This window comes from Engraulis encrasicolus, chromosome 16 (genome assembly GCF_034702125.1).
Source record: "Engraulis encrasicolus isolate BLACKSEA-1 chromosome 16, IST_EnEncr_1.0, whole genome shotgun sequence".
Taxonomy (NCBI): Eukaryota; Metazoa; Chordata; class Actinopteri; order Clupeiformes; family Engraulidae; genus Engraulis; species Engraulis encrasicolus.
The window spans coordinates 51,349,775-51,364,479 of record NC_085872.1 but is presented as its reverse complement, the minus strand read 5'-3'; the positions used below and the strand labels follow the sequence as shown (position 1 = coordinate 51,364,479).

General features: G+C 44.0%; 1 protein-coding gene and 1 long non-coding RNA gene across 2 annotated transcripts in view; both read right to left on the bottom strand.

The window, feature by feature from the left end:
* LOC134466155 (receptor-type tyrosine-protein phosphatase N2-like) overlaps positions 1–14,705 on the bottom strand; it is a 69,020-nt gene that overhangs the window by 11,677 nt on the left and 42,638 nt on the right. Inside the window, exons 17-21 of the mRNA XM_063220051.1 lie at positions 14,518–14,705; positions 11,311–11,413; positions 9,958–10,121; positions 9,441–9,512; positions 7,671–7,746 (exon numbers count right to left, since the gene is read on the bottom strand). The exon at positions 14,518–14,705 is cut by the window's right edge and continues 13 nt beyond it. Of these exons, the coding sequence (XP_063076121.1) occupies positions 7,671–7,746; positions 9,441–9,512; positions 9,958–10,121; positions 11,311–11,413; positions 14,518–14,705 (603 nt within the window). The remainder of the gene's footprint in view (positions 1–7,670; positions 7,747–9,440; positions 9,513–9,957; positions 10,122–11,310; positions 11,414–14,517) is intronic.
* Positions 1,575–4,031, bottom strand: LOC134465909 (uncharacterized). The gene is made up of 3 exons (XR_010038220.1): positions 3,885–4,031; positions 3,031–3,109; positions 1,575–2,362 (listed from the first exon to the last, which is right to left on the bottom strand). It is a non-coding gene; the product is annotated as an uncharacterized LOC134465909 (long non-coding RNA).

The window sequence follows — 14,705 nt, the reverse complement described above, 5'->3', positions numbered from 1 at the left end:
AATCACAAGTGTGATCGAGTCTGGGGACCAACTGTACATTATCTCGTAGGGAGGTGTGGTTTCCGTAGCCGTTGATTGGACGGCACGAGTGTCCATCACTCGCCAGAGAGAACCCATGCTGCCTTGCGCGCGATGACGTGTGTATATCGCGACTAGGAAATAATCTCCAAGAAGCCACAGAAATTGAAGAAGCTAAAACAGTCTAGAAATCAACAATGGCGCCGGACGATTTTTGCCGTTTGTGCAAGACAAATGAGAAGGACCACCATCTACATATGGACATTCAACTGACATGTTCGCAGTGAAAACAACTATTTCGAACAGGCTGGCGTTCCTAGGCTTGATTGTATCCTCCGTGTCGGGACAGTCAAGGAGATGTTGTTCGCGTTGCGCCTCAGTCATAAACAGGCTCGGAAAGGATTCACCTAATAGCTAATATTCAGGCAATGGGAGGAAGAATTCAAAGACGGCAACGTCTCCAAAAGGCCACGTGAGCCAACGCCATCGACGACACCGAGGGATTTGAAAAAGACATAGCCAAACCCACCGACTCCAAGTGCCAACTCAGGTATCCAGTTTACTCTGTTCAATCGCTCCAACTGGTAGCTCCAGCTCCTTAAATTCAATGCTCGCTCACTATTACATTATAATCTCTTCATAGACAACGTAACAGTTCTTGTTTAGGTTTTCTTACTGATCTGCCATTAACTAGTCATTTAAAAAGTCCAGAAAATGAGCACGGTTTGGTAGTTGTCCCAGTCAATCGATAGAGGGGAGAGCATTTCACAGTCCCCCTACACTCACTGACACGACCCTCACTCCAACCCTCCCCCCTTACTGTATTAATTTACCATAATGTGTACTGTAATAATGGGCCTAGATTATCTGAACATATTCTGTTTTTAATAGCCTAAGCCTTGGTATCCACTTATTTCTTTAAACAGATGATGGCAGGCACTGACAAGGAGCTGGGCATAACAAGACCAAGTGGAGCTCACCATGTGGACATGACAAGACATCCTCACCTTGGTGGACACACTGCAAGAGGCAGAACTTTTTAAACAGAAACCAGGTCGCACATCTACTGCATTCCCTGGCTTCCGAAATGACTTGTTGGCAAAGCTCGATCACAAGGCACTGTGGACGTGGATGAGCAGCAAACTGAATGAATGGTGCAGTGTCCATTTGTACTGTTTGTCTAGCCAGGTAACACCCATGCTGCCTTACAGGCGACCGTCAATGTTGGTACGGCGTCTTCAAAAAGGTGAATGCCAAAATTATTAAAATAAGTTTTACTTAATTACTTTTCTATTTTCTTGCTTTGAAATAGTTTGTTATTCTTGTTTGTTATTCTAAGTCATTGTCCTTCATTAAAATCATTTCTCTTCATTAGTTTTCAGGGAACACATTACAACATGTAGTTTAAAAATGTAAAAAGTATTTATTCAGAATGATATTTACAATATATACAAGTGTGCAGTTATTTACAATTATTTACAGTGGCTCTGTACTTAATCTGATAATGGAAGCATGGATAAGCCTGACTCAATGCTGCTTAGGTTTCAGCATCCTCATCCTCAACATCAAAATACACTGGAAAGTCCATGTCTGGTGACAGGTATGGTTTTTCAGGAATGTCAGGGAATTCACACACATCAAAATCTTTAAATACTTTGTGAACAATGCGTAGGATGTCCTGGCCATGTTTTATGTCAAATACAGGGAGATTCTGCATGACATAAGTCATGTCAAATATCACAAAGACTTTCCAAAACTGAGTAAATTAGTACATTGCTGAAACCAGTGCAGAATGAGGCATTTGTGTAAAGGTGTTCACCTGGTGCAATCAGGCTATCCCTATACTCCTCCAAAAGCTGTCTGACCAGTCCCTGCTCTTCCAATGTGACATTTCTACATTTGACAGGTGACGGGATTTGTTTGGGTATTTCAAAGTTGGGTTTTGGCACAGAGCAACAGTCAGAGTTACACTTGCATAATGAGTGGCAATAGGTGCAGCAGGAATGGCCAGGCTCCACACTGGACACGTGAGGCTCAAAATGTACATACAGGGCTTTCCTAAAGCAGCCATTTAGACTTTCTTTAAGCATCGTTTTCTCCCTCGTGTTTATTGTCCGGCAGTATATATTGACTGGTGACATCTCCACTCCTTTCTCTTTCAAGTCCTTCACGAGCCAGTCGAAACAGTCCAGTGACTCACTCGAAAGTTGTCTTATGGAGAGTCTGATGTTTGGTCGATTGGGGCTGGCAATGATGTCAACTGGGTTTTGTAGTTGGAGCGGTCTCCTGACAATTTCTCTTGAGTGCAATTCCGCAGACACAGTCAATGCCAGTACCGGTGTTTCTACAAAATAAGAGAATACAAGAACAACATCACAACATGGAAATCATTTGCATTACAGTCATAGCTGTTCAGAATTGTGGCTTCAGAGCTTATGGGTTATCAACAGTCCTATTCTCTGGTGTCTCCACTACTTCTTACCTGTCAGCCCATCCCCCCGGTTGTTGTCGTGGGTTACCTGTGTCCCCCCCCCCAACCACCTCCACTCCCCCGACTACTCTGCCTGTACACTTGGGGACACCGCTCCTGTCCCCTGACTTGGTGGACAGATCAACAGGCACCAGCAACAGAACTTTCTTTTCTCGAGGTGTGCATTGGCCTGTGAGATACACCCTGCCAGGACACTACGTCATAACACTCCGCTTAGGCCTACTTTTTCATACACTGAATACATTGCATGATATTTTAACTGTACTATGAAAAGAGCAATGCCAAAGCATCAAAGCGTTACTTGATTATTGCATGTAATTTTTGTAATGTCAAAATGTCAAAGTTTAGAACACTGCATAATCAATGGGGTGAGAGGTGTGATATCACAGTAGCAATACCATGATTAGAAAACTGCTCTTCAAAAGATTAATGAGTTGAGTGAGTTAAAGTTTTCAGTGAAATAAAATGTCTTAGGTAGGTAAGGTTAGAATGATCTGAAAAATGGTGTTAATATTACCCACCTGGTTTCATGATAGCTCTCAGTTCCCCAACCTCGCAAAGCTTTCCCTAAAAGCCTTCCGTCCTTTCTCAGCCTTCCTCCTGTTTGAGAAAAGAAAACCACAAGTAAAGTGTAGAGATGTTAGTCATTTGCAGTGGAAAATGATTGCCCTTCTGAAGTTAGGCCTGCTTAACAATTTTTTCTCAGGTAGGCTGATGATACTTGTGCACACAACCGAGAGCTGTGCTACTCAAGTCTGCACACTGCTGGATATGCTCCAAAAAATAAACTGTATTAATTAAAACACGCAATATTTTGAACACCCTGGATCTTAAGCAGGCATATGGGTAACAGGAAGGAGCTGTGGCCTATAACTTATCAGATGACCTTATTTTACACCCGTCCAGGCAGGGCACCAAAAGGTGTCAGTCAATTAGACAGACTGGTGTCTTGACCTGTGCCTATTCATACAAAAGGCATAACATTACATTACACTTAGGGCCTAGTTAGGGGGTAGTTAGGTTAAGCATGGAAGCTCTCTCTCTGTCTCTCACCTAAGTTATATCCCCGATGAAGATCCTGGGCATGTTTTGATAAGAATACGTGAAATATAATCAGGGGGGAGTGCATGCATATGATAAGAACACGTGAAATATAATCAGGGGGAGCCCATGGGGCTATACGTCTGAATCCCGTGCAGCCCTAGCTTCTTCAACTGCAAGGAGTTTTTGGATTTGCGCACCCTACCCAAACGACTAAAGCTGTGCTACTTAAGCCTTTACTCACCGTAACATTAAATTGAACCCATAATGTGACATTGTGACAACCACAGTAGGTACAGACATAAGGACAATGATATCAAGAAATAACACTTACCATTTATATAAGTAAGATGGACTTCATCGACAACTACGCCGATCAGGTTGGTCTTGTATACATCGGTGGCTAGCATGTCCTCCCACTTCGCGCTCAGCCAGGCCTCGGGACTGCCAAACAGAATCTTATAACGGCATCATCTCTCAATCGCCGTTTCATCCAGCTGTGTTGCAGATATTCCAAGGTCGACTGCGTCCTTTATTTAGTCCTCCACCAATGCTATTAATGGCGAAACCACACAGCAACGACCGGGGTCTCGCTAACCCCCAGTAACCAACGGAGCGAGTTGGTAAATCAGACTTTTACCAAATCCAGTCGGTAGTAAGGCTAACACATCTTCCTTTCCGCTGACAAACGACTCTAACGCTAAGCGCTGTTCGTTTTTCAAAGCGAAATTACGTTCCAAACTATTCAAAACACTGTCCAGAGCTTCTCCGAAAGATTGCTTCGCTTCGGCTGCCGCCATGATGGATTCGCGAAAAAACTACTAGCAACTAACTTCCGTTTGTCGAGTAGTACGCGTCATCGTCTTTCGTGCCTCCTCGCTCTGTGATTGGCCCCCGTTTCGATGTAAAGATTTCTGCCTTGGTCCCCAGGCTGTCCAGCAATTCGAAAAGAATGCGCAAGGCAGCATGGGTACTCCCAGGCTAGTTGATTTTAGCATTTTGAATGACATTGTGTTCCATGTGACAACCAGGAATTTTCTTCATGAAAATCGTTTCTAATCCAGAGAATTGTGTGTAGTGTGTTGACTGTGTTTTAAAACTGAAATATGAGTGTAAAGAAGGATTTGTGTTTATTGTTCAGTGACATTGGTTAGGGGAGTTGGGAAATGGGTGAGATGTTTCCAGAATTGTGTGTGAAGTACCAGAAATTGTGTGGAAGCAATCGAAAAAAAAACTGTAAAGGGTAACTTCAGCCAATTTCAACATGTAGTTGTAATGCTCACACTACCCTGGACTTGACATGCAGTTGTAATGCTCACACTACCCTGGACTTGACATGCAGTTATAATGCTCACACTACCCTGTAATGCTCACACTACCCTGGACATGTCAGTACCTGAGATTTGTTTTTTCTCCTTCAGCCTTTTCTGAGATCTTGGTCATTGTAATTGGGGCAGGAGTTTGTTTACATTTAGAAAAAAAAAAACATTTCTATTTATTCCGAAAACATCCAAAAGGTTATGCAACATCAGCAGACAACTAGCAAACAGCGATACCTTTTGGGAAAATATTTGGAGTAGGCCTATGTTATTTTTAAAAAGAAAATGTAAACAAAAGCTGCCCCCATTAGAATAGCTCATATCTCGGAAAGGGCTGAGCCAAAAAATGCAGCATCACCAGGTACTAACAAGTCAAGGGTAGCGTGAGCAATACAACAGCACATTGAAATTGGCTGAAGTGCTCCTTTACAGTTTTTCTCGATTGCTTACACACATTTTTCGGAATCAGTTCTCGAATTCTCAGAACTCTACACACAAATCTCCAAACCTCACACGCAACGGGCAGAACTCTTCACTTCCTCTGAAAAATGCACGTCGTGTCTCAAAACAATGTACTCTCTTCTAAAAACCTCATTTTGCTCTCAAACGAAACACACAAGCAGTCATTTCAATACACTCTTATGTGAACCATTGAACACTAATATGCACAAGGGAAAACTCTATACTCAACTTGACACACAGTAGAAACTCATTTTCTTCACTGTTCTACTCACTAAAGAGGGTATTTTTCTGTAGTAAAATACTGAAATATTGTTTTTAGACTCGGAGTACACAAATGTGTGGCAAAAAATATATTTTACATATTTTTCTGACATTTTTTAAAAATGTACTAATTTATTGTAAAATATTGGGTAACCACATGAAAGTGATCTCTTGTATAACATCTTTTGGAGTTCAAAAACTAAACAAATGTGTTTTCTCACTGCATCCACTCATGTTTTCATCAATATCACATGCAATGTATGTCCTTATGGGGTGATGATTTCAGATTGTAAACCGGTATGAGGAGAGTTTGCCCATGTGATGAGGAAGTGAACATATGGCAGTTGATTTTAGTATTTTGAATGGCAGTGTGTTCAATGCGACAACCAGGGTTTTTCTTCATGAAAATTGTGTGTAATCCAGAAAATTGTGTGTAGTGGTTTGAAAAGAGTGTGTTTTAAAACTGAAATGTGAGTGTAAATAAGGAATTGTGTTTAGTGTTCAGTGACATTGGTTAGGGGAGTTGGGAAATGGGTGAGATGTTCCGAGAATTGTGTGTGAAGTACCAGAACTTGTGTGGAGGCAATCGAGAAAAACTGTAACTTGCGCAGTTCAATTCAGTCAATTTTACGTGCGCTAGATACTGCAACCAAACGTGTGCGACATCTTCAAACTAACTGGGGCCGATCGTACGAAAGACTGCATAGTTCCATACGAGTGCTTCTAGAGAAAATGACGATGGCGGCAACATTTCAAAACCGTCTTGAGCTTGTCCGAAATTACAAACATTCGATTTGCAATGATACTTCCCCGTTGCATTTTGACAAATGAGCATGCATATGTAGAGGTAGCAGTATCGCCAGAGTCATTTGTTTGCTTACAATCTGTGTTCCCAATTACCAGATTGCAATGTTGTTCTCTCTGCCCCCTGGATGACACCGCCAGTATTTTGCGTGTTGGTCTACTGCTTTTAAAGCAAGCATGTACAGTCGGTTGCTTGCGGTGACATGCGTAATTTGTGGCTCACAGCAAGTGTACCGAGTGCTTTAGGGATTAAAAAAGAATCTGCCCATGACAGCTGATGAGACAGAGAAAGAGAGAGAGAGAGACAGAAAGAAGCTTGATGACATCAGATGAGAGAGAGAGAAAGAGTAAGAGAGAGAGAGAGGGGGGGGTCTTACAGGTCACCACAGCAGATGAGAGAGAGAGAGAGAGAGAGAGAGAGAGAGGGAGAGAGAGAAGCTTCTTACAGGCCACCACAGCAGATGAGAGAGAGAGAGAGAGAGAGAGAGAGAGAGAGAGAGAGAGAGAAGCTTCTTACAGGCCACCACAGCAGATGAGAGAGAGAGAGAGAGAGAGAGAGAGAGAGAGAGAGAGAGAGAAGCTTCTTACAGGCCACCACAGCAGATGAGAGAGAGAGAGAGAGAGAGAGAGAGAGAGAGAGAGAGAGAGAAGCTTCTTACAGGCCACCACAGCAGATGAGAGAGAGAGAGAGAGAGAGAGAGAGAGAGAGAGAGAGAGAGAGAGGGAGGGAGATACAGAGGGAGAGAGAGGGAGGATGGGGTCTTACAGGCCACCACAGCAGATGAGAGAGAGAGAGAGAGGGGAGAGAGAGAGAAGACAGGAGAGAGAGAGAGAGGGAGGGAGAGAGAGAGAGAGAGAGAGGGAGGGGGGGGGGTCTTACAGGCCACCACAGCAGATGAGAGAGAGAGAGAGAGAGAGAGAGAGGGAGGGAGAGAGAGAGAGAGAGAGAGAGAGAGAGAGAGAGAAGCTTCTTACAGGCCACCACAGCAGATGAGAGAAAGAGAGAGATGGGGGGGGGGAGGTCCTTACAGGCCACCACAGCAGATGAGAGAGAGAGGGAGGGGGGGGGGGGGGGGGGGGGGGTCCTTGAGGGGGGGGGGGTCTTACAGGCCACCACAGCAGATGAGAGAGAGAGATGGGGGGGGTCTTACAGGCCACCACAGCAGATGAGAGAGAGAGATGGGGGTTAGGGTTAGGGGGGGGTCTTACAGGCCACCACAGCAGATGAGAGAGAGAGAGATGGGGGGGGGTCTTACCTCGGGGGGGCTCCTTACAGGCCACCACAGCAGATGAGCGGTTCTTCTTGGCGTTTCCGTCTCTGCGTCCGACCTCACAGCTACTGGGCTCCACCTGTTGTGGTGAAATCATGATGAATAAACACTTAATTCATAATTAATAAACTATTATGCAATACACAACAAGATGTTAATTAAATAAGACATTATTTGTTGATCACCAGAAGTGAGCAAGTTAATTCATGATTAATTAATGAGGATCGATCATGATCATGATCAATGTAGACTTAGTTAATGATTAACAAGCACTTGGGCTAAATAAACTCAAAGGAATGACAAGAGCTTGATTGTTGATTAAGACAAGAAAGCAAATTAATTAATGTCAAATTGATTCAAAGTAAAATTGCAATGAAGAAGTCGTAATGTATTGCGTAATGCCCTGTACACTGTCATAGTGTTGCAGTACAATCTTAGTTAATTTTTTTCGGTGACTATTATGATAATAAGCTTGCATCTTTTCCATTTTTCTGAAATGTTATTAATATATGCTGTGCTTTTGTTTAATGAATAAACTTCAAACTTCAATAGTCTTCAATCTAATATATGCTGTTCCATCGGTGGAACGTGGCAATAGTCACTGAAAAAACTTAACTACCATAGTACTACACCACTATACCATAGTACTAGAGCACCATGACAACAACTTAACTACCATAGTACTATACCACTATAACAACTTAACTACCATAGTACTACAATACTATGTAAGGGTTAACGTTCGGCGAGAAGGTCGCTACCGTGGAATAGCAGCACGACAGAGAGAATCTTTAGACCCCGACGCGGAGCGGAGGGGTGTTGTTCTCTCTGAAGTGCTGCTATTCCACAAAGCGACCGACTCGCCGAAAGTTAACCCGCTTATTATATGGATATACTTAAATGATTCACACATGGCGGGGACATTTCTTTAGGCCAATTTAATGTTAAGTCTATTATAGTTTTTAATGTCAAAAGATTGTTGCTGCGCAAAACAAAACAGTGCCGTTGTGGAACACCGCTAGGCAACAGCTAGGTAGCCAGGACAACAGGTGTTGTCTATCACAGCAGCTGATTAGAGTCTTGTTGAAAAGTCGCTTTAGCAGTGAAAAGTCTTGTTGCCATTGACAGCGGTCTGTTATAGACCAACCCGTCCGTTATCGAAAAATAACAGACGTGCGAACGTTGGGGAGCCCCGTTGAAATGAATGGAGCATTCGACCGATGATGTCACACCATATAATAAACCACTATAACAACTTAACTACCATAGTACTACACCACTATACCATAGTACTACAGCACCATGACAACAACTTAACTACCATAGTACTATACCAATATAACAACTTAACTACCATAGTACTATACCAATATAACAACTTAACTACCATAGTACTACACCACTATACCATAGTACTACAGCACCATGACAACAACTTAACTACCATAGTACTATACCACTATGACAACTTAACTACCATAGTACTATACCACTATAACAACTTAACTACCATAGTACTATACCACTATAACGATACACCAGGCATCTAGCAACACGCTGTGGTCATTCTGGTAACCGCTAATTGGAGACAGGGGCTGTGTCTGAATAATGAGGGCCACTCAAGCTCATGATAGATAAACTAGCTAATTATTCACAAGTCCTTAGGTAATAGATACTAAATCCATACAAAAGAGTTAAATCTGTGTGTACTGTTACACCCTTAGTAAGGTGTAAGTGAGTATAGTTAATGGGTAATTAGTTCCTGGTATTTACCTCGTATGCGCAAAGGCCCTCCCACTCCTGCTGAAGTCGATCCTTATTGGCTAAATGGTCTTCCATATAGGACTACAGAGAGAGACAGAGAGAGAGAGAGAGAAAGAGAGAGAGAGAGAGAGAGAGAGAGAGAGAGAGAGAGAAAGAGAGAGAGAGAGAGACAGACAGACAAAGAGGGAGACAGAGGTGGAGAGAGAGAGAGAGAGGGGGGCAAAGAAAGAGAGAGAGGTGGAGAGAGAGAGACAGAGGTGGAGAGAGAGAGAGAGACCATGAACATTAATTCAACATCAACCATTTAACTTCTCTTCATTAGTATTGTCTTCCATTGAAATGCACTATAACATATGGCTATTGAAGCGAAATACAAAATTGTGCTATCTTCTCTGCCATTAAAACCCATTATAAGAAATGGTTCTACAAATATGGCCTTTTCAGTTGGTCTAGTGTGTAGTCTTTTTTCCCACTGAAAGCTATTACAACGCATGACTATCAAACTACAAAAATGGCGTCTACGTACCAGTATCATATGGCCGGTGGAGATGTCCATCATGGTGGAGGGCATGGCCATTGGCTCCTCTGACCAAGGGGAGGGGCTTGTCCTGGATGGACTCACACTATTGGTCGCCGCCATGCCAACGGAGCTGTCACTCAACTGGGACGTCAGACTGCCGAGTCGGGATGCTGAAAGAATAAAATGAAATAGAATAATTAAAATATATTATTTATAATGTCTATGTTTTTTGGACTCAGATGTGAGGTGGTACAACCATAGGCAATAATTCAAATATAACAATGTGTTTTGGTGCTATTATTGAGTCAATGTTTTGTTTAAATCACTGTGGCATGTGCTAGTATTGAAACCTAATTGACCCATATTCTTTGTTTTTAAACAATCCTTTCTAAAAACAAATCTATAGCCTATCAATTAAAAAGAAAATTAAACGTGAAAATGCGGTACATTGTTTTGGCTTCATGTTTTAACACTATCTTTTATTTTATTATTATATTATTTTTATTGTACCTCTTTTTATCTACCTATTTGATTTTTTTTGCAACCATAAACATATTCTTTGTTTTTTTCAATATTTTCTCATTTCATATGTGTTGTCATTATGATGTTGAGCATTTTGATTTACTTGCTGCTCTCCTCTCCTCTCCTCTTCTGTCCTCTCTCCTCCTCTTCTCTACTCATACTGCTGCTCTGATCTTAGTATGTGAAGCGGCACTGGGGCTCTCCTCTCCTCTCTCTCTCCTCTCCTCTCCTCTCCTCTCCTCCTCTCCTACATCTCCTCTCCTCACCTCCCCTCCCCTCCCCTCTCCTCTCCTCTCTCTCTCCTCTCCTCTCCTTTCTTTTCCTCTCCTCTCCTCTCCTCTCTTCTCCTCTCCTCACTGGAACCAGCCACTCTATGCACGGTGTGTTGACAACAATGATACCTGCAGTGCCCTCTGGTGGTGGTGGACAGAAACACACGCACAAGTTTTATTGGTGGTAGCCTACTGTTATTCAATTTAATTACTGAAATTGACAAAGACACTGCAAATGTGATGTGGGTGGATGACAGAAAATGGGTTTGTCATTTACAAATGACTGAACACTGCAATGAATGTGTCATTTTGACATTTTGAAAGCAGGAATATGTTGACAAAGGCGAGAGTTGCAATCTAATTCTGACCTGCCTTGGCGGAGGTGTGGTCTCTGAACACTTTTCTTCTTATTATCATTATGTCTAGTAAAATATAGCTTGGCCTTCTATAACAGTGTCAGACAATAGAACAACATTCTAAAGTCTACAACAATGGAACAGCATTCTAAAGTCTACAACAATACAACAGCATTCATAAGAATCATCAACAGCAATTCATTAATTACCGTGTGGCGCCTGATTGGTGGAGGCGGTCCTCTGGCGACGCAGGGCTGACTCCGCCTTCTTTTCCAGTGTGGGCTTCATCGCAACACGCTGACGACAGAGCTCCTAAATACACACACACACACACACACACACACACACACACACACACACACACACACACACACACACACACACACACACACACACACACACACACACACACACACACACACACACACACACACATTTAGCATTAGATACATATAGTTGGTGGGCCCAGTCTCATATCTTGTCAGCTCGTTGGTGTTAACGAGTGGCAACTTTATTTTTGCTTATATAACCCCCTGACAACCCATTAATCAATATTTTGGCTGTTGCCATCCTCAAAACTGGCACATTGATTTATAAAAAAAAGTAGCCGACCGAGTGACGTCACGTCAATACAAAGTCAACAAGGCAGAATACAGCTAGCGCGTGCATGCTACCCGGAACCGTCAGATTTCATGGCAAAAAGTTACAAGTTGGGGGGTAACTGGGCTCACTTGTAGTGTACATGCAAAAAAAAATCTCTCAAACTTTCAGAAGCGCTCTTTTTCGCTGTTAGTGTTCGGTTGTCTGACCATCATTAGGCAACGAGAGATAAATGTCAAAAGAGGACAGGTCTGTTCCCTCAAAGCAATAAAGCAATGAGGTGACGGGGGTATATCAATTCTGCAAAAAACTATGTGTCAGTAAAGAAATGCAAGTTGTATTATTTTTTTCCAGTATCAGAAAAATGGTCAGGAATGAAATGCCTAAGTTGTTTCAAGGATTAGATGAATTATCTGCCTATGAAAAAAGTCAGATATGCGGATAAATATTCCCTTTTCAACTTTGAGGCGCGGAGACTTCCCATTGACTGCATTATGTGACGTCATCCCCAGTCTTTTCTATTTTCGTTATTTGTTAATATCAACGTGCAACTTTTCAGTGTGGCAACAGCTAGAATATTGCTTTACATATTGTCACAAGCTTATATTAGAAAAATCAAGTTGCCACTCGAGAGTGAGAATGAAACTCGTTTTCTAAAGGAGCTACGAAATTTAACCCACAGTCTAATAGCTTCATGGTGAGATACTGACGACAGAGCTCCTGAAAAACAGAGAAGAGAGAGAAAGACTTGCTCTGTCTCCTGAAAAACAGAGAAGAGAGAGAAAGACTTGCTCTGTCTCCTTTTCTCTCTAGACTTGCTCTGTCTCCTTTTCTCTCTAGACTTGCTCTGTCTCCTTTTCTCTCTAGACTTGCTCTGTCTCCTTTTCTCTCTAGACTTGCTCTGTCTCCTTTTCTCTCTAGACTTGCTCTGTCTCCTTTTCTCTCTAGACTTGCTCTGTCTCCTTTTCTCTCTAGACTTGCTCTGTCTCCTTTTCTCTCTAGACTTGCTCTGTCTGCTTTTCTCTCTAGACTTGCTCTGTCTCCTTTTCTCTCTAGACTTGCTCTGTCTGCTTTTCTCTCTAGACTTGCTCTGTCTGCTTTTCTCTCTCTCTCTGCTCTGTCTCCTTTTCTCTCTAGACTTGCTCTGTCTGCTTTTCTCTCTAGACTTGCTCTGTCTGCTTTTCTCTCTAGACTTGCTCTGTCTGCTTTTCTCTCTCTCTCTGCTCTGTCTCCTTTTCTCTCTAGACTTGCTCTGTCTGCTTTTCTCTCTCTCTCTGCTCTGTCTCCTTTTCTCTCTAGACTTGCTCTGTCTGCTTTTCTCTCTCTCTCTGCTCTGTCTCCTTTTCTCTCTAGACTTGCTCTGTCTCCTTTTCTCTCTCTCTGCTCTGTCTCCTTTTCTCTCTAGACTTGCTCTGTCTCCTTTTCTCTCTCTCTGCTCTGTCTCCTTTTCTCTCTAGACTTGCTCTGTCTCCTTTTCTCTCTAGACTTGCTCTGTCTGCTTTTCTCTCTAGACTTGCTCTGTCTGCTTTTCTCTCTAGACTTGCTGTCTCCTTTTCTCTCTAGACTTGCTGTCTCCTTTTCTCTCTAGACTTGCTCTGTCTCCTTTTCTCTCTAGACTTGCTCTGTCTGCTTTTCTCTCTAGACTTGCTCTGTCTGCTTTTCTCTCTAGACTTGCTCTGTCTCCTTTTCTCTCTAGACTTGCTCTGTCTGCTTTTCTCTCTAGACTTGCTCTGTCTGCTTTTCTCTCTAGACTTGCTCTGTCTGCTTTTCTCTCTAGACTTGCTCTGTCTCCTTTTGAAAGACTTGCTCTGTCTCCTTTTCTCTCTAGACTTGCTCTGTCTCCTTTTCTCTCTAGACTTGCTCTGTCTCCTTTTCTCTCTCATGTTGAAATGAACTGAGCTGTTAATGACTGTTAGTGAGCTTGCCCCTCAGGTGGGGTTTCTCTCTCTCCCTTCATTCTCTTTCTCTCTCCCTTCATTCTCTCTCTCTCTCTCTCTCTCTCTCTTCATTCTGCCTCTTCACCTGGTACCCTCCTGCCCCCCCCTCTATAGTACCCTCCTGCCCCCCCCCTCTATAGTACCCTCCTGCCCCCCCCTCTATAGTACCCTCCTGCCCCCCCCATTCTATAGTACCCTCCTGCCCCCCCCATTCTATAGTACCCTCCTGCCCCCCCCCTCTATAGTACCCTTCTGCCCCCCCCTCTATAGTACCCTCCTGCCCCCCCCTCTATAGTACCCTTCTGCCCCCCCCCTCTATAGTACCCTCCTGCCCCCCCCCCTCTATAGTACCCTCCTGCCCCCCCCCTCTATAGTACCCTTCTGCCCCCCCCCATCCTGGTACCCTTTTGCCCCCCCCATCCTGGTACCCTCCTGCCCCCCCCATCCTGGTACCCTCCTGCCCCCCCCCCCAATCCTGGTACCCTCCTGCCCCCCCCTCTATAGTACCCTTCTGCCCCCCCCCTCTATAGTACCCTCCTGCCCCCCCCCCTCTATAGTACCCTCCTGCCCCCCCCCTCTATAGTACCCTTCTGCCCCCCCCATCCTGGTACCCTTTTGCCCCCCCCATCCTGGTACCCTCCTGCCCCCCCCCATTCCATATTTCACCTGGTACCCTCCTGCCCCCCCCATTCCATATTTCACCTGGTACCCTCCTGCCCCCCCCCATTCTATATTTCACCTGGTACCCTCCTGCCCCCCCCCTCTATAGTACCCTCCTGCCCCCCCATTCTATAGTACCCTTCTGCCCCCCCCCTCTATAGTACCCTCCTGCCCCCCCATTCTATAGTACCCTCCTGCCCCCCCCATTCCATATTTCACCTGATAGGCTTCGTTGGCCGCGTCGGCTGCGTTGAGGTTGGTCAGCTTGTCCTTCAGGTGTGCGCGATGCCGGACGCAGTAGACGACCAGCGAGGCCAGAAGAACTCCCACAATGCACAGCAGGGACAACACCGTCAGGATCAGGAACTTGGTGGACTCCGAACGACTATACTTAGTGGGCAGGTCCC